Source organism: Ixodes scapularis, unplaced genomic scaffold (assembly GCF_016920785.2).
Source record: "Ixodes scapularis isolate PalLabHiFi unplaced genomic scaffold, ASM1692078v2 PGA_scaffold1__304_contigs__length_218370807, whole genome shotgun sequence".
Classification (NCBI taxonomy): domain Eukaryota; kingdom Metazoa; phylum Arthropoda; class Arachnida; order Ixodida; family Ixodidae; genus Ixodes; species Ixodes scapularis.
The window spans coordinates 121527413-121546395 of NW_024609846.1; the positions used below are offsets into that span (position 1 = coordinate 121527413).

At 47.3% G+C, this 18983-nt stretch overlaps 1 protein-coding gene across 1 annotated transcript in view; it reads right to left on the reverse strand.

Annotated features, from left to right (window-relative positions):
• Positions 1-18983, reverse strand: part of LOC8026963 (protein gooseberry-like) — a 131021-nt gene that overhangs the window by 13337 nt on the left and 98701 nt on the right. Inside the window, exons 4-5 of the mRNA XM_029970433.3 lie at positions 8811-9073; positions 7775-7949 (exon numbers count right to left, since the gene is read on the reverse strand). Coding sequence (XP_029826293.2) covers positions 7775-7949; positions 8811-9073 — 438 coding nt within the window. The remainder of the gene's footprint in view (positions 1-7774; positions 7950-8810; positions 9074-18983) is intronic.

The following is an 18983-nucleotide window of genomic DNA, read 5'->3' on the forward strand; positions in this document are numbered from 1 at the left end:
CCTGTTCAACGTACAGTTGTAAAGCAGCATCCTCAATGATTCTACCTTATACTGTTGCGGGTGAAGAGTCTTTGGGTACACGATACTTGAAACAAGTCTGGCACTGTACATTGTGGTTCGACACCCACTAATGTCGTCGTCCTTATGGAGCCTCATCAATTAATAATTACCTCGTCACCTCATATTGCTCTTCATCAACAGTAAGTACAATAGGCTACCGCCATATTACAATCCAAGAATTGAAAAATTTAGTCGTTCAGTCCTTCAACAAGTTTATTATTTATACATTGTTATTACGTTACATTACCTCGAGACGATCGACGTCCATCGTCGATCTTCAAATACTTATACCTGTATATAAATTAGACGCACATGAAGGGGGGGGGGGGGGGGGGGAGGGAGGGGGTCGGTGGCCGAGTGCATGGTCTAGCGCACACCAGCTCGGAGCACTTGGAGCGAAAGCTCGCGCTGCAGAACCCACCCCGCCCCTGCCCGTTTCGATCTGGAAGAGCATCGTACCGGCGTGCGGTCGTGTATCGCTACTGCGTGGTGCACGTTAAAGACCCCAGGTTTGCGGCTGTACCGCACTGGCTAAATTCCTCATTTACAGCTGAGACACCAGACGCCCACTAAGGCAGACTAACTTCCGGCTGTATAAACATACACACAACAATTTGCAATTAGACGCATAATAACAAAGAACACAGCGTGCCGCATCTTTGCTTTTGGTGCCTCTTTTTTTTTTTTTTTTAACCAGCGCAAGCTCGTGCGTTCTTTCTTTTGAGACGGTTAGAACGGTCGCACATAAAACCCGCGTTTCTCCTACCCGCCCGCTTCCTCCTCTCATTATGTGTATTTTGTTATAACTAAATAAGCTATAATGATGGTGTATTATTCATATTTACTTTCAGTTTCAGTCAGGGAAAAGGAGTTTCGCGGGAACTAGAGCCAATAAATGAGCTGCACTTAGAGTATCGGCACTCTCTTCCCCGACAGTGTTGTGAACGCCGCCATTTTGTTGCTTGTGCAGAGCAGGCGCAACTGCCGATCGTCATGATTCAAAAGTGCGACGTCCTCAGCATTCGATTCGGTGTTAGGAAGCTCATGTAATGTTGCTTTGCTTTGTCGAAAACTGTTTAAAGTGGAGGACGGAAAAGCGTTTCTTGTGATTTCAGATAAAGCTTCAAATAACTGGCAACCATGATTTTAAGCCACAATAAGGCCAAGTGTCGCTACTCTGAAGCGTAGCTTATTTAATGACACTATTCATGCTCTTGTTCAAGAGGCTTGTAATACCTGGAGGGACCATGACGTAAGCCCCGTGGATTCCACAAGCCACTACCTTTTGACACCTGCCTCTTCTTCATTGCTCCCGCTTGTGCCAGTAAATTAGCTGCGGATCCGAGTAACGACACTTGGCTTAAAATTGTGGCTTAAAATCATGGTTGCCAGTTATATGGACCTTTATCTAAAATCACAGGAAACGCTTTTCCGTCCCTCACAAATGTTTAAACAACCCGCGGCAGAGCATTTCAATATTGCATCAGCTTCCTAGCACCGCATCTAATGATGAGGAAGCCGTACTTTTGGATCATGATGATCGGCAGTTGCGTTTGCTCTGAGCAAGACCCAAAATGGCGGCGCCCAAACCAATTTCGGGGAACTGAGTGCCGATACTTTAAAGCTCATGTAGTGACTCTAGGCATAAAGTGAACTCGGGTGTATTATTTTCCTCTTCGTCTTTATTGTTTATTGATTTCAATCATATAGAATAATGAACGCATTATATCACGCTACGCTTGTGTAATTATTTGTCTTATATTTATTAGCCTGACCCAATACTTAAACCATTCATTTATCGATAGTAAATCTTCCAATATATTTTTTAAATGTGAAGGTAAAAAGACACGGACATTGATGATGATACAGATGCCAACGCCGCCCTCGGAAATTTTTTGAAGACTAGAAATCAGCAGTTTGTCTGCCATCCGCCAGGTAGCGCAACAAAACACCCAAACAGTTTTTAATTGTTTTTAAAATTAGCTAAGCTCTACATCTATTAAGAAACCAAATCAAGAGCATTGTGAAAATTTAATACATCGCAATGTATATCTATTCCAAACAATAAATGTTATTAAATGCCAATAAATCTCTTTGATGTCCAAAACAGATATGCGTCAAAAACAGGTAAGTTTGAAGGGCTCCTGGAGCGTTATGACTTTGAAAATGAAAAAAAGCCATCGTCAACCTCCTGGGCAACCCCTGTAGTTCTAAATGTTATAAAAAAGTTTATCATAGTTTAATTATTTCTTCAGCGGCATTTGAACTACCATGACTTGAAGCACAAAAAAGTGCTACGTTTGATATAAAATATCTAAACAAAAAAATTTTACACAACATTACATTTTTTTCTGCATATTACCAATTATAAGCACTACATCGGTAGCTACTTTCATTGCGCTAGCACTTGTCATTAAAAACATATTTGCGCTGAAAAATGTCAATTTTAGGGCTATATTTGGAGGGATGAAAAAAACAAAGTAGTGCAAATATCAAAAAAGTGGATCGTTAGATTCTGCTCCGACATCATCTTAACAAAACTGCTATTTGGAACCGTGTTATCTTTAATGGATCGTTCATAAAACATGAACTAGCGGAGCAAGTGAGGGTCCGCGCCATCATATTCGCAACGCTACAAACGCGCATGAACAGTAAAAACCAACACATACATAATATCAAATGAAAGAGGATTGCATTGCCTTTCGAATGACATCAATCCCACAAAACAGTATTTAAAAGAGGAGGAGTAATGGCCTGCCAAAAAGTACCTAAACTGCCGCATTCAGTGGGACCGTGGCCTTAAAGGCCGACGACCAGACTCGAGATTTGCAAGGCAGAAGATCCTCCTCACCATGGGCGAGGAGGAAACAGGCAGCGGTGGACAGGGCAGAAGGGGAGAGAGGAGGATGCGAGGGAAAAGTGGAAGGCGCGAACTGGTCGTCGGCCTTTAAAGGAGTCATGAAACGCTTTTTCAACTTTTTTCTGTTTATCTTTCCTCCTCAACTCATAAATCGCGCATTGTACCAAACAGTTCAAGAAGTCGGAAAGGGGGGAGTCCCCTTTTGCTTGTGTAGCCGGACACAGCCATTGTCCCCCTAGAAGATTAGCCCGTCGCTCAAAATTCCGACTAGTTGCTTTCCCCACCCCGTTCACCCTGAAGCTGACAGTGCTGTGGAAGCTACGTGCTCGTTGGGCCAGCCACAGATTTTCCACGTGATCACGCTCTCTCGCGCATACCGACCCGCAGGGAATGAGGTCAGGTGATGAAAGGGAGGCGGCTGATTGGTCCGGCAAGCGCGTAGCTTCCACCCTAATGTCACCTTAGGGGTAAAGGGATTAAGTGAGGTCCGGTGTCGTGTGACGTGCGCTTGGGCCCTGGTGACGCGCTGCGGGGGCCCGGTTATGGTGGCTAGTAGCCCGGTGACGCGCTGCGGGGTCCGCGGATGTATCACAGCGAAAAGGCGGAGAGTTTACGAAGGGAAGGAGGTACGAGATAGTCCGCTATGTTTTGCAAATTTTCGTAGCGAAAGTCAGTCTTCTGACTTTCTACCTTTGTTCTTTTGGCCCACTGAACGATGTGCTATTAGTAAAATCCCAATATAAAGTGATTTACTCCAGCCCAAAATTCGTTTCATGGGTCCTTTAGCAAGCCTTGGTCGGGTATTGACGTAATGCGGTAATGCACATAAGCGCCGCGCCTCCAACTGCAACCGTGAAAGTCGGGGACACTCCGAGGGTTGTTGTTGTTTTCATGTTGTCTACCTTTAGTGAGCTCTGACTCAAGCGGTTTGGGGTTCCACGGGTAGGCGCCATTGGAATGACCTCGCAGCTTGGCGCCTAGCTGTTCCCATGGTCGCCTCGTCGTCAGCGCATACTACCTTGCCCAAAGCCGGACTCCCCAGCCCACAAACGCAGACACGGATAATCCATTCATGGGAGCACCTTCCCGCTTCAAGCTACAACTGTACGAGCGACGATGCTTGTTCACTTAATCTTTCGCGTCCTTCCGACCTTCTACGCCGGGGAAAACCTCCTTTTTGTTGAAAACGATTTTCTTGTCAGGCGTGTCAGGCTACCACAAAATACAAAAAGTAACTTCGAAAGTAACTTCAAAGTAACTCACTACTTTTTACAGTAGTTAGTAGTTTACTCAATTACTATTACAAATGCGTAATTTCTACTCTACTCCAATTACTTTTGGCGTCACTACTCAGTAACTTAACTTAACTACCTTTTTTGAGTAATTTGTACATGTCTGGCTGAAATACATGGTACCGCTGCTCATGCAGAATGGCACCCGCGAGATGCTGAATATCATAATTAAGATAAAACAAAAAAAGAAAACGAGTTACTTGATTATATTCTTATAGGAATGATCTTTATAGTCGGTGTCAGGTTCAGGGGGAACTACTCCCACTCCTCTCCACTTTAGCAGAGCGAATGCCGGAGGGAAGGCGACCTCCTCTCTGGCGTTCTCTTTGCTAAGGTGAGAAGTGGGGGGAGCATCCCTCATTTCGCTATTCGCGACTCCAACTAACTATAGGTGGCGCCACTCATTTTCCAAGATGGCGGGTTTAGTGAGGGTCAGAGATGAGTGCCGCTATTGAGCCTGTCTAGTGTGCTGGCTTCACTGAGCGACATAAATTATTTCTGGTAATACGAGGAGGCTAATGTTTTATGAGCGCAGGTCACCTCTTTAACCTGAAAACAAGAACGGTGGTTAGCGTATTAATTACGGAAGGATGCGCGTTTTAATTCTGGAGTGAAACCGAAACTTACCTTTATTTTGGATTTAATTTCTCGACAGAGGTCTTAATTTCGGACTCTTTCATGACTCAGGATCTGTCTCACATCGTAATTATTTACTTAGAAAAGTTGTTCGCGTAAGCTTTATTTTGTAACATACTGTTCGATCCAGGCTGATATTCGTAGTTGTTGAAAATACCAGTGCTGAAATCTGTGCGTTCTCGCTGCCTTTTTCTCGCTCAGATAATTGTCATGGGAAATAATGAAAATTATCCCAGCACAAGAATAAGAGAATAATTCCAATTTTTACAATATGTCCACGAAACGCATAAACTAAGAAACGCTGCTCTCACTGCAACAACCCAAGACGGAATCCGAGTCAGACAGCTGAAGTGTGTGTGTGTGTGTGTGTGTGTGTGTGTGTGTGTGTGTGCGTGTGCGTGTGCGTGTGCGTGTGTGTGTGTGTGTGTGTGTGTGTGTGTGTGTGTGTGTGTGTGTTTATAGCAACGCGTGACTCGTAGGACTTCATATTACATCCAGCGTTTAACTGTTTGTCTATCTTGATAACTATGTCAGAGTTCTTCATATGCTAAAAAGAAAACAGAATTATACCTTTCTGGAAAGACTATTATGGTTAAATACAGTATTCTCGTGAACTTGGCGTTAATTAAAGGAATACATTGCCGCGATTTGTATTAATAATAATAATATTAAAATTCACATGTTTGAATAAGTAATTCTTCAAGCTCTAATTTGTTGCTTATGATCTCATTTTAAACGGGCGAAGAAATATGACAATGAAAAATGTGCTAATTATCATCACTTGTTCTAATTGCTGCATTTTAATTACAAATAAAATAAAAATAGTCTAAAATCAATGAAAACATTACAGAATGTGAGAAATCCATGTAAAATTACATTAATTGTGGGTAAAGTATATTGTGCTATCAAAGTCGCGACTTTTGACAATCGGTGAAACGTCCAAAGTCGCCGCCAATATACTTCCAGACCAAATGCCCAAAAGTTAAAAAAAGTTTTTTTTTTAATTACTAATTTTTTCATAACATTTATTTACTTTTGTATTTGCTCGCCGTCGTTTTGCCAATCTCAGTCTTTCCAGTTCGAAGGAACGCCTACCTGCTTGCACGTCTGCTCACTGCAGTGCGTTTCGTTGGCGTTGGAAGCCGGTGAAACAGTAGTGAGTTTTAATATGGTGTATACGAGCGAACCCTGTGTGTTTGCGTTAGCTTTGCGCGTTCCACTCTGCGCGTGCGCGGAGCCCGAAATCGCGGTCTTAGATGGCGCATGGCGATGAGGCGCACGCACAACGTGGGGCACGCAACTCTAAAGCAAACGCACATCGCTCGCGTTTGCTTCTATGCGCAATACTAAAGCTCTCCAATAAGGTACAATCCCATACCGGCTGCAGCACTACGTTGGGACAGTTCAAGAGTGTTGTTTGCATTCGGAAACGACATTTTGCGAGCCATGATCGCGAGCAGTTCCGCCATGCCCGCTGAGCAGGAGAATCGGGGGACCCTCACTAGAGCGCTTCCCGTTTCCGCCGCGGGAGGGCGAGCGTCGAGCTGGAGACGCGAATTCCGTGAATGTAAACAAAAGCGGTCAGATCAAGCCATAGAGTTATAATATACGCTAGAGGTTCAACTCGCGCTACTGTCTATGCGACTTCCGGGTGGCAAATTGAAGCAGACAGCAACCGGTCTACTTTTTGCGGTGCTCCAGTGCATTCCTATGGGAAAACGCGAGTGAATTTTGTCTCTTCGCCGGGACATAACATGGTGCATTTTTGTTGTTTGGATCGTACCGAATAGTGATAATGCAAGTAGTGCAAAGGTGCAAACGATCTGGACAAGAATGACGATAATAATTTTTGGAAAAGGAGAACAAGGGGGACAATGGACAAACACACATCTCCAAACACAGCTAGGTGACTGGTAGGCGACCGGACAAAGTATGTACTTTCATTAACATTCTGAAAGTAATTGCTTTAGTTGGCGCATTTTTCCTTATCAGTGAACGACGTTTAGCTTCGCTATATTTTCGGCTCAAACCTGCGTTCCACAGCAGGTGTGTAAAAACAAGCGACTATTCTAAGCAAACTAACTATCGAAAGGAATGTAGAGTGTGTTCAAGGTTCACCAGCATTCCGGTGGTGCGTACATATTGTTAATATGCCCGTTCTGTCAGTATATGAAATGACCCCGCCTTGAATCTTTACGAGCCGTTAAGAACATTTAAACCGTAAAGAATAAAGTACGTCGGCTATGAAAGGTGTTTATTTTTATTATTTCTATGCCGGGCAGCTTTTATCAGTCACTTGTTCTCAAAGATTTCCAGCCTGCGAGCGATGTCTCGAACGTTGAACAAACGATTCTACGTTCAAGACATCAAAAACGTGATGTCGTTTCGCGTTTCCACGTTCCGCTACTGCCAAGGTTGCAGCCGTCGGCCGCAACCTGGGCAGTAGCCAAACGTGGCCGTCCACGCCAGTACGCCGCAGACGAACTAAGAGAGCAGGAGAACGACATTCACGCTTTAACATTCACAACTCATAAGAAGTGCTTAGCTGTCCTCGGAACTTTTTTTTGTTGTTGTTGTTGTTTTGCCGTTTACAGCAGGACGTATGGGCAGTACTTTAGTTGTTTGCGACCATCTTGAAAGGAACCAAATACTCAGCCCCCTTTTTATAACAATTTCAGATCGATCCTTATGGCTGTATATTGAGGTATTTAGCGAACAAGGTAGAGAGAAGAAGGACAGGACAGGAAAGGAGTACTGTTCTTCTCTCTACCTTGTGCGCTAAATACCTCAATATGTTAGACTACCAACTAGCCCAAATGTCAACTTTACTGCCTTATGGCTGTGAACGGGTTTCGAACTCATGGGGTCTCCGGCGGTGTCCCCCCCCCCCCTCCCCCCCCCCCTTGCCCCCGGGTGCTCTGCTCACCCTGCGCTTGGTGCGGGGGCGGCGCGTACGAGGCGCCCTGTCCGGGCTCCCCCGGCTGCAGGAGGTACGGGTTGCTCGAGGCTGGGTACACGGGCAGGCTGAGCGCCGAGAAGCCGTTCAGCTGCTGACTGCCCATCTGCTTCCGCCAGCGGGCGCGACGGTTGCTGAACCACACCTGCATCCGCACGCGGTCTCTCGCGTTAGCACTGGAACCGGAATACACACGGACAAGACTGCGGCCAAGAATTACGCGGCTTGCACGTGACATCATCGCACCAGGCTGGGGTGGTCACTTCTACCTTCTCTTAGCACATTCGGTCGTACAAAAATGTACTCCGCAGAAGGTACGCCCTCGGCAGCAAGGCCATCACAATAGCAGATAATATAAAGTCGATGCAAGCAGCCACGTAGGGGAACGTTTTAATTTTATAGAGCGTATAGATAGAAGGCAGAACGCACGCGGAGCTCTAATGGCGACCAATAAAAACACGAATGAATGGAACTTTTTAACACTTTTATATATGGCTGGCAACTCATTGTTTTCGGGTTCGCACTCCCATGACGCAAGACCGGAGCCCTTGATATTGAGCAGCGACTTGCGCCAGCCAGCCAGTGTTTTCGATAACAAGCGTTAAACTCTACCTAACAAAAAAATTACCTAACGAAACGAAGAAAAATATACCGTGTATTAATGTCTCCCTAAATTTAACAAAAAAATTGACGTCACGTGACGTCAATTTTTACGTTAAATTTAGCGGGGAAATTGACGTCACAGTTTCAATTCGTGGTGTGACGCGGCACAGTGACGTCACGCAAAGTGGTCACGTGGGGCGATACCACGGTGTCAAGTTATGTTGTCAGGTGATACTCTGGCATCACGTGACGCCAATCTCCTCGCTAAATTCAGCGGGGGAATTCGCGGACAGGCGACGGGCAACCTTCTGTGATTAGACGGTTTGAGAAGCATTGCAGGCTTAAATGCGAGGTCCGGCGAGGGAACTGCGGCGCCCTCTCGGATGGTCCGACAGAGCTATACCTGGACCCTTGCCTCGGTGAGCCTGGTCCGTTGGGCGAGCTCCTCGCGCGTGTAGATGTCCGGGTACTGGGTCCGCTCGAAAGCCTTCTCCAGCTCGTCCAGCTGGGCCGCCGTGAAGGTGGTGCGCGAGCGCCGCTGCTTGCGCTTCAGCGTCAGCCCCGGTTCGGCCGACGAGGCCCCGCCGTCGTCGCCGCAGTCGCCGTCCGAGAACGAGTCCAGGCTGCAGTCACCGCCGCCGCCCAGCGAAGACGGAACGCGGGAGCCTGCGTCCAAAGCAGCGCGTCCAATTTAGAATCCGACTGCGTGTTTACGTTACCGTGTATAACAGCAACGGATGTTTATCTCGCGGCCTGATTTCTGCGGAGATGGACTCTTTTTCAAAACCTCATCAAGCAACATTGGCGGTCGACATTTCTGGAGCACCAAGCGTGTGGCTGGATCCGAGTCCTTGCCGAATGCCGACGCAGCGCTCGTTCTCGTCACGAACTCGACCGAGTTCACGCCGAACTCTGACACGGCCCTCATGTCCGATACATGCTCTGAGTGTGCTCGAAAACAATGGTCGACTCTCGCTATCGGTGCAACAGCTGCTAGAGAGGGTGCGCATTTTTGAAAAGGGTCTATTTTCGTTGCTCTTATAGATTTCCACAAATGATTGTTTACCGTCCAGATGCGTTCACGTGGTTTTGTTACTCGCCCGAGCTCAACAGCGAGCACCGGAAGGGGAGAGGAGTTTCCGGTCTCGGCGGGAGTCTGAGGTGCGGCGGCTTGGAGCAAATCACGTGAATGATGACGTAGCTGATGACGTCACCGCATTTCCTTTTTCTGTGGACGGTTACGCAATTTCTTGGGGACGTTCCCACTAACAGCTGTTGCTGTAGAATGCTGGTCCGCGCATTTGCGTTGGAGTGTGTTCGAGTGCGCTGTGCTCGCTTGTTGGCGCTTACGACGAGACGCTGGCAAACTGGCGTTCTCTACACGCCTAGTGTCGCGCATTTTAGGCCTTAAATCAGCCGAGCTTGTTCTTGGCCGATCGCAAAGATTGAGTCTGCAACTGCTCTCAAAAAAAGGTGGACGCGTGAGCATTTTTGTTGAATTGCGAAAGCACGCCCCAGAGACCACGTGGTCTGCGCATTTCGCCGAGACCATACTGAGACGTTCGAGCCTGCAGTTGAAACGTGGTCTACCGACTAGGCACGACAGGACCTTGACGGTATCATTTGGTCAGAAATTGTTTTCAAATAAACGCGCCACACTGTAAAAGGTGTCCGCGCGGGTCCACTTCAGTGCCAATATTTTTAGATCAAATCCCCGAGATGTACGGAGAGGCTCGGCGAATGACGTAGACGAAAATAAAATGGGAACTAGAAATATTATGGCCGCCAAATCAATGACCGTGCGATGCAAGAAAAAATGGGGAAACGGTCCTCCCCCCCCCCTTCTTTCCCCTCTTATGTCTCACATGTAGAGCATATGACTTCCATTTGAAGAAAATTGGGGCTAAGCGTTCTTAAAAATAACGTGTTAATGATGCATTAATACAAAACAATTAACGTTGCTGGAAGTCCATTAGGATCAAGAAATAACTGCGCGCGTCCGCCCGTCTTTCCATGGCGCATGGAGAAAAGCCTTAGTTATCTTGGAGCTGCATATGAACGCTGTCTATTAACTCTGTCATACGTAGAGCGGCAAAACCAGACACGCCCCCAGGGCACGCCTCAGCGTCCTGGGGCGTGGTTTGGCCAGATAGCTCCTTCCTTTCCGGTGAACGATCGGCTTCCAGTGATGACTGCATTGCCATTCGTTAGGACACGGTGCCGGATATATCGCGGTAATCCAATACATCCGTATACTTCACATCCCCAACCAAAAAAAGAACCCGACTGGCCGTTCCTCCACGATCACGGCCCTTGGCATCCATCGGTCCCCTCTCACCTCCGTCATGTCGGAGCCCAGTAAGACATCACCGTCCACAATCGAGCAATTCATCTCCTTCCGATCATCGTTCGCGCGTACGCGATGCCTGCCCCCCCCCCCCCCCCCCCCTTCCCCCCCTCTTCGAAGTCGCCGCTGCACCAACACGCCTCTGCCGGCGGGGACATGGCAGCCGCTGCGAGCAGCGGCGTGCAGTCCTTGAGGGAATTAGCGAGGAGGGACGGCACGCCGTTTAAATTACACAAGGGGGACGACGCTTTCCGCGAGGACAAGCACAACACGACACCGCGCGGCGAAGCGGGCGTGCGCGGCGTCGAGCAAAGAGCCCCGGCCGGGCCATCTCGCGGGGTCACCGTCGTGACCGGGGTCCCCCCCTCCGCCCGCCGGCGGGAGGCTCGCGGGCCCCACCGTCGCCTAATTGAATTGGCGGCCCCATTAATCCCGACGCCGCCGCCGCCGCCGCCGCCGCCCCGAGCGCCGCTGCAGACGCCGGGCGCCGCGCCTTCGGAGACGTCGAGGTTCACGGACGCGAGAGGGCGGCCGCCGGACGAGTGCGGTCTCTCGGAGTGGTCATCTGCGGCCTGATTAGGGGAAGGTGTGTGTGGGACGGATTGGCGCGGTCATAAGGGGAAATCCAAGGACTGTTCTCGTAGAGGCTTCGGTCGCCTTCATAGAGCGATTGCCTCAGGTTACGTACTCAGACGAAGCCCATCCTCGCCTTTCATACGCCCCCATCCCCTCCCTTCTCCGTCCCTCTTTCTTTATCCTGCTTATTGGGATACTATGCGCAAATATATTACTATAGACGTTTGCAAGCAGCCGCGCTTGGAGAGCTACTTTGGCCACCTCGGATGGAAAACACTTTGTTGGGGCGACGGTCTGGAAACCGTGGGTACGCCTCAGTAATTCTTGGCTGTCGGGCTTTAGTGCCTGGAGCGCGTCTCCGACTGGTGTGTTTAGCGTCCTATACCGCCCATACATTATAAGTGGTTCCAAAGTGGCTACAAATGACGTCACAGAAGCCTGTCGCGATTCTGGCGACTGGATGCTGGCGAAAAGAGCGAGCGAACACCAGTGTCGTTGTCGTCACGGCGTCCCAGGCGTCCCAACTTCCTGCTGCTGTAGCTCCCGTGGACTGTCGAAGTGAAGAGCGACCTGCAGCAGAACAGGTGTCTGCTCCGTTCACCACAACTGTTGGGACGTCGCTGCAGGATCACGACTGGCGACAGCATGACACTACTATGACGTAATCAGGCGAAATCGAGAGGCCACTTTTTTGGACGCGGTGAACACACCAGTCGGACACGTGTTCCAGGTACCGTCAACCGATCTACCCCCCCCCCCCCCCCCACCCCCCCAACACCAAGATCACCAGAGGTCGTACTAGCAAGCGTTTATAGACACTGACATCTTTAAAAAATATAGGGCCTGGCCTATTATGTTTCTTCTTGGAGTGTTCTTTGGCGCGCACGTCTGCTAATCTTGCAATCTCATGTACCACGGAGTGATGACAGCACGCTCTGGACCCTAGCCTTTTATATACTGACAAAGCCTGGCAGATCGCCACGAGAAGCGGCAGCCGAAATGAAAAAGATGGAGCGACCGACAACGGATGAGAGGAGAGCCACGTGACTGGCGCCAAGCTGCGGCGAGACGACGAAACACAGTTCTCCCGAGCGAAAAAGTGTGTTTCGACTCTCGAGCCCTCGCCGCTGCAAAAGCTGTGCGCGGAGGTCCAGGTTCCCCGAGAAATGGCTCGAATTGACGCTCTGTGTTACGAGATCCTCGCGCTCCAATACTGCGACCGGGCACTCTATATGGCTCCGTCGTCAAACTACCAGGCTTTGTGAGAATAGAGGGGTCTATGTCTGGACTCCCACTACGCTCCGCGTTTCTTAAATTCGCACGGTAAACACACAAAAGACAGTCTGCAAACACTGTTTAAGGTCTTCCTTGTATGACGGCCACAATGGTCATACAAAAAACTGTCTGCAGCGAATACCGCGTGCCTTTTGTACGATGTCCGAGCAGTGTCAATAACTATCGGCAACCATGAAGGAAGCATATTATTTCGTTCATTTGCATTTTAGAGTGTGCGACTTCAGCGCCTAGTCCTCCCCCGAGCAGTTTGAAAACCGCCCTTCCGAGAGAACGTGCACCCGCATCGCTCTGTCCACGCTGTCTCATTTTCTTGGTGCTGCGCCGAGGAAGAGGGCTGCGGCCGACGCACCGAGATACTGGATTTGCCGGGGCAGCAGAGACGGCTGACTTCTCCGCTGCCTCGCGACGGGTTTTGAGTGCGATAGATGGCGCCAGCCACCCCCTCCCATTTCAAAGCAGAAAAACCCCGAGGCTACAACTGCGCAAATCTGTCAGGGTCGTGATTGAATTTTCGCGGGGTAAAAAGTACTCCCCAGTAAAGTATTTACATGTGTGTCGCAGCGTTTGGGCAGCAAATTATCGTTTCCTCCTCTCGACTACAAACTGTGAGACACGTGTTTCCGTACAACAGGTCCTCGATACATCGCCGACACGCGCTTGTGCTCAGAAAACCACAAAAAGTGATAAATTAAAAAAGGAAAAAGGAATCCGGGGCAGCGTACTTTTGCGTGAGACCGACGTGCTGCATTTGTTTTATCCTCGTCCAGAGGCAAATTTTTCCTTTTTCTTTCCCACGAAGCTACGTTTAGTCGCAAAAGCACGTTTTGAAAGATGCCTATCACACACAAACGTCTTCAAACGCAAAGAACACATGTAAACTAAATTACAAAAAAAAAAAAGGCACTGAAGCAACTGAGAAAAAAAGGCAGTGAATGACTGTTCATAAGCAACCTTCAGAGAAATTATAGTCTCAAACTAACACAAAGGTTCATCGCTCCTATTATTATTTCAGCAAACACTACGTTGTTGTGACAATGACTCTTCTTCCGTGGTAAAAAAAAATATAAATAAACAAAATGTTTTTTTTTTTATTGTTTTTGCAAAATCCTTTTAATCTCAGACACACTGAAAACATAAATATGGTCATGAAAGTTTTAGCTAAGGTTGGAGCTTTCCGGTATTGTTGACAAATATAGAGGACAAAGTTCGGGAACTTTTACACCTCTTCCCATGTTTTACTTGAATCTTGTGTTGCAACATTGCAGGCGCTGTTTGTAACATTGAAGGAGCGGTGCAGCAACTTTTGTACTTTCAGTCAATACCACTTATAAATATTCCTTGACATTCGTAACCTGAAACACGCGTTTTGTTTTTTTCTCCCCAAGCAACGTGAGTTGCTTGGAGCAGCGTGCAGCGTGCACTCCCTCAACTGGCAGGCAGAACAAGCGGTGACGTGATCTGCAGCCGATTATATGCCCCAAGTGTTTATCATAGACGCTACCCGAAATGGTTGGCGAAACATTGGGCAGGCGCTGAGCACCACACATTGTTAAGGTCCGGCTATTCCCGTTATCACAGTGATGAGCCACCACCCAAATGCATGTCGATGCATGTCACCCTTGGGGCATCGCAAGACTTGTTGACAAAGTTGTGGAGATCGGATCGTTGATAACGTCAACAATCCGATCTTCACAACTTCGTCATCAAGTTTTGCGAAGAAAAGACTGAAGAAAAACGTCCGCTTTTATCCTCGAAATTAAGCGGCGACAAAGAAGCCTTTTGGGGAATGGCCTTACGTACGAGTATATTTAGATCATCTGGTGCCAGTAAGCTTGTGTAGAGTGACGAACGTTCCAACCAAATATTGTTCCATGGTAATAAAACCCGAGACTCAGGATCACAGAATGGGACGAACACAACACAACGTCTGAAACACGAGTGTCTGACAAATAAACCTTCAGCTGTTTTTAAGACGTTGTGTTGTGCTCGTCCTTTTCTGTGTTCCCGAGTCTCGGGTTTTGTTACCATGAGTCACCATCAGCTAGCTTGTTTTTTTTTAAGTATGGTTGCAAATATTGTTGCACGGCCCCTTTAAGGTTGGTGCGGCAGAAGTTCGCGCGTTTGGAGAGTCCAAGGCAAACAAGGTCTACTGTAATGGGGGTTCATTCTATGGGATTCTTCAATTGTTCGCTGAGATTGGTTACCATCGTGTCCTACCGGAAACGGAATGCCCAGGCCTTTGTGTGCGGTAAAATTGGGACGGGGTTAACGTGTTCGGCAATAAGGGCGAGAATGTAACAATACAACCTGAGGCGTGACACTGCACGTGTGTTCATCTGATGCATCTAAATCAGTTTTTAATTGCGGGAGGAAAAAACTACAAAAAATGGCGCCGCAAACAGGAAAGAACGTTATCCACCGTCATGGACATAGTCTGCGTTGCCATTTGGAGGAGCGTTGAGCAAACAGCGCTGAAGAAAACTGACTGACTGTTTGCAGTTCAAAATGGCGACCTGCAGTGTTCGCACGTTCTACGGACGACGCCAAGGTATGTACTGAGTTTACGTGATTTACACGTACGAAGGTTTTCTGAATTTATATTAAAGCTATATCTGTTATGGGGTGTTCTCACCACTGGGAATGACGTCCGCTGTTGATGCTTTAGTTGGCGTAACAGTAGTTGTTGATGCTGTGGTTGGCGATGTAGGGCGGCCGTCGTCGATGTTGCAAAACCGTTAAAACATATCACGCGAAATACGTATTCAGAATGCTCTGAAAACTTTGCATTTCGTATTTAATTACATATTGGCAATGCATTTGTAAACTGTGTGCATAAATACTTAAATTTCAGTATTTCAAATACATCCCCAAATAGAATTATGGGCATAGCTGTTTGCAATCAAATGTGATAGCGGACACTTTTTGCGAAGAGAGCCATACGCAAAGAGCCCGAAACTTACTAGGTCTTGCTCAAAATAAACATTGAAGCACGAAGGAAGAGTAGAATAAGGAATTAATAGGATGAGTACGATTATTGCCTTTTCGGTTAGGTAGTTTAATTTTTTTAAAGGCGCCAAAATAAAGGTACGCTTTAAAAGGCTTTGATCCCTCAACCCACCCATTTAAAATATTACACCGACGACACTGTTTTTCCTCACGCTGTATCCACCCCCCACGAAGTCACCGGCAAAGATATTTTATCTTTTAAGCTGCAACATTCTTTCCAAGCACTCGATTCTTAGTATATATAAACTCCACCCTTTATTTGGGCATGGTCCTTTTTATTTGGGTTAATTATAAGTTTAAGACGTCAGTCTTTAAAAACAATATGTATTCGAAAAAAAAATATTTGAAGATGATCAACAACTCTCGTTGTAGAAGTGAAGTAGGATTTGTAATTAAGTACATATTTGCCGAAGTATTTTGTATGTGTATTTAAATACATTTTTAGTGTTGTTCATCCCTGCTCCTAGGCATTATGTAATACTCCGGACACCTCCCGTAGTTTTAGTCCCCCGGATTTGCAACAAATTTTGTGGGCAGCAATTTTCCACAAGATGGAAGGCGTACACACATAGTATCCTAGTTTTCTAAAGATGATCCAATGGTTGCCGACAGCTTGAGAACATGCATGCTTAGAGAGTCCCAACCATGTGCAATATCACTCCCAGGCAATGAGATCGAGACATTTAAGAACGCCGAGGAACAACAGACAACACAAGAGAGAGTTTAAGGGAACCGTTTTTGCACGTCTGATAAGGTACGATTGGGCCCCCAGTGGGAACTATACGCATGAGCGAGCCTTCTGCGGTAGCAGATGTGCAGTTCGTACTGGAAGGCCTATCGTACCATATCGCATGTACAATAACGGTTCCCTAAAACTTTCTAATTATTCAAGGAGCAATAAGCAAACATTAGAAGCCCGTCATTTTTTAAGTTGGCAGTGATTCTAGCGCAAACGTAATAGAGAGTTTTAGGGAACAGTTTTCGCACATCCGATAGGGTAAACCAGAAGACTACCCCAGAAGGCTCGCACTGCGCAGTTCGTACCGGAGCCGGGCCCATCGCATACGTATCGGATGTACGAAAAACGGTTCCCTAAAACTTACTAGTAGAGAGTTTTAGAGAATCGTTCTTGGTTTCCTAGCGGTTCCCTAAAACGGTTCACTAAAACTCTCTCATAACGATGCGACAGTACGCTCCAGACTTGGAATTGCAAGTGCTACGCGCTCTTTTTAAACCAGTTGAACTTGTAACGAGATTTGGTTCAAAGAAAACGAAGGCGCAAGGAGGATTATGTTCCCGATTTTATAAAAACGTGTGCAACGCTATTCACTCGCAGTTCAGCCTGTCTGTATGTAGTATAATGCTCGCAAAAAACGTGTGTGACAGTCAACGTCTAACGACCTACACTATGCGAGCGAAACTCAAGCGCGACTCGCCGAACGAAACGTAAGTCGAAATTTTTCGGAGACGACACAATCAGCCTCCTTCAGAACATAATCGACGAACACGGTTTTCTGAAAACGTTCGGCGAACGTCTTCAGGGTGTATACTAACGCTCCAAGGACCTCTCGTGGACGTTCGCGATCATTTGCAACCGAGTTGGTGACAATCAATGTACCAGCTATTTGACGTGTGTAAGAGAGCGCTTTGGTGAAGGTTAGTTTGGTGTAAACAGGCGGATGACTTTCTGACTGAGCATGACTTTGAGATGTCAAAACGGTTCGCAGATTGCGGGGGAAAGCTCGTTAGCAAGACGAGGAGATCGAGGAACTTGAGTTGGCTCGAGTGGACCAATCTGGGTCCGTGCATCAGAGTTCCCGAGGCGCTGGCATTCTTCCCAACGGGCTCCTGTGACATTCCGTTGTCGTCGAGGTGACGCGATCCTTTGGTTGCGCCATCGGGGAAAGAAAATGGCGCACATGCGCGCGGATATATTTGGTTTCGCTAAGGTCATTCCCCTTCGTTCCATCAGCGTGCGGTCGTGTAATGACTTATGCGCGATGCACGTTTAAAGGCCCAGGTTGGCAGTCGCATACTGCGCTAGATAAAGGGCCCATCTACAGCGTTGATTTTGGTATTGTTGCAGTCCGGTTTGTAATAAAAACAAAAGAGAAACGATTCAGGATGTGATGCTGGATGAAAAAAGAGAAGAAAATGAAGGGGAAATAGAACAAAAGCAGGAAGCAGGTTTTGTCTTCAAAGTTGCGCAAAGGCGGTAGGCGGTGTGAGCACAGAGTTAATGTGGTACGCTCACCGACAGTAGTAATCCGCACACCGTTAGCACGACATCATTTAGGTAGAAAGGCGTGTACTAAAATTTGTAATTCGGTGGGAACTCGCGTTCAGTCAGTCAGAACACGAGCCCCAGCCAAACGCTGACACAGCACTATAGTGTTCAATATGCGACCCGCAATGGCCCCACGGTAGGTGACGCAAAATATTCGGCACGACGGCTTTCTGTTTGGTGGTGTCGGTTGCTTAGTTGAGGCCCTTAATTGCAACACACCTAAAAGAAAAGAAGAAGAAAGGGAAAAAAAAGAAGAAGACCAATGAGTGAGATCCTTTTATTGTTCCCCGGGATTGGTTGTCTCGGCGTTCTGCGAGAAGGGGATTCTTGAAGAACGCCTGACAACCAATCCCGTTGAACAGTAGAAAGATGCCGGCGAATAACGAAGCCCAGAAAACGATTAGTCAAAACAAAATGTAATGGGCGCAAAGATCATGAGCATGACGTTCACTTGCTCAACGTCTTCTGCGCACATCGCCTTTTCTTTTCTTCAAATCTCATTGTAATCTTGTGCGTCGTCATTCGCTGCGATCCTTCTATTGTTCACTGAGATCGTCTGTCTCGGCGTACTGCAGAGGAGTGAACCCACGAAACTTAAACGGCGGTCACGCGGCTAACGCATCATACAAGAGATATTCTGCCGACAGTGTCTGAGGTCTTCCTTCTCTGACGCCACATTCGTCATACAGAAAACTGTCATGCCGGAAGCATGTACGAAGCAAAACATGCTTGGAACATGCGTGGGGCGTGCCCGCACAAAATTCCGTCGTCATGCCTGCAACGAACACCGCGCGTCTTTTGTTCAACGTACGAGCAGTTGTCTTACATACACGTTACATGAAAAAAAAAAAGGCATCGATTACAATTACGATTAGTCTGGGGTAAAAAAAAACATTAAATTAGATTGCTCGGTTACTTGAGAAGGAAAGTAATTGGTCGTTGCTTCGAAAAAGTAACCGTTACAATTCAGATTACCTGGGGGATTTTCAAAACGACAGATTTTGTTGATTAGGATCGTCGAGTATATACTCTACTTATCTTCTTAATGATCCGATTTTGGTAAA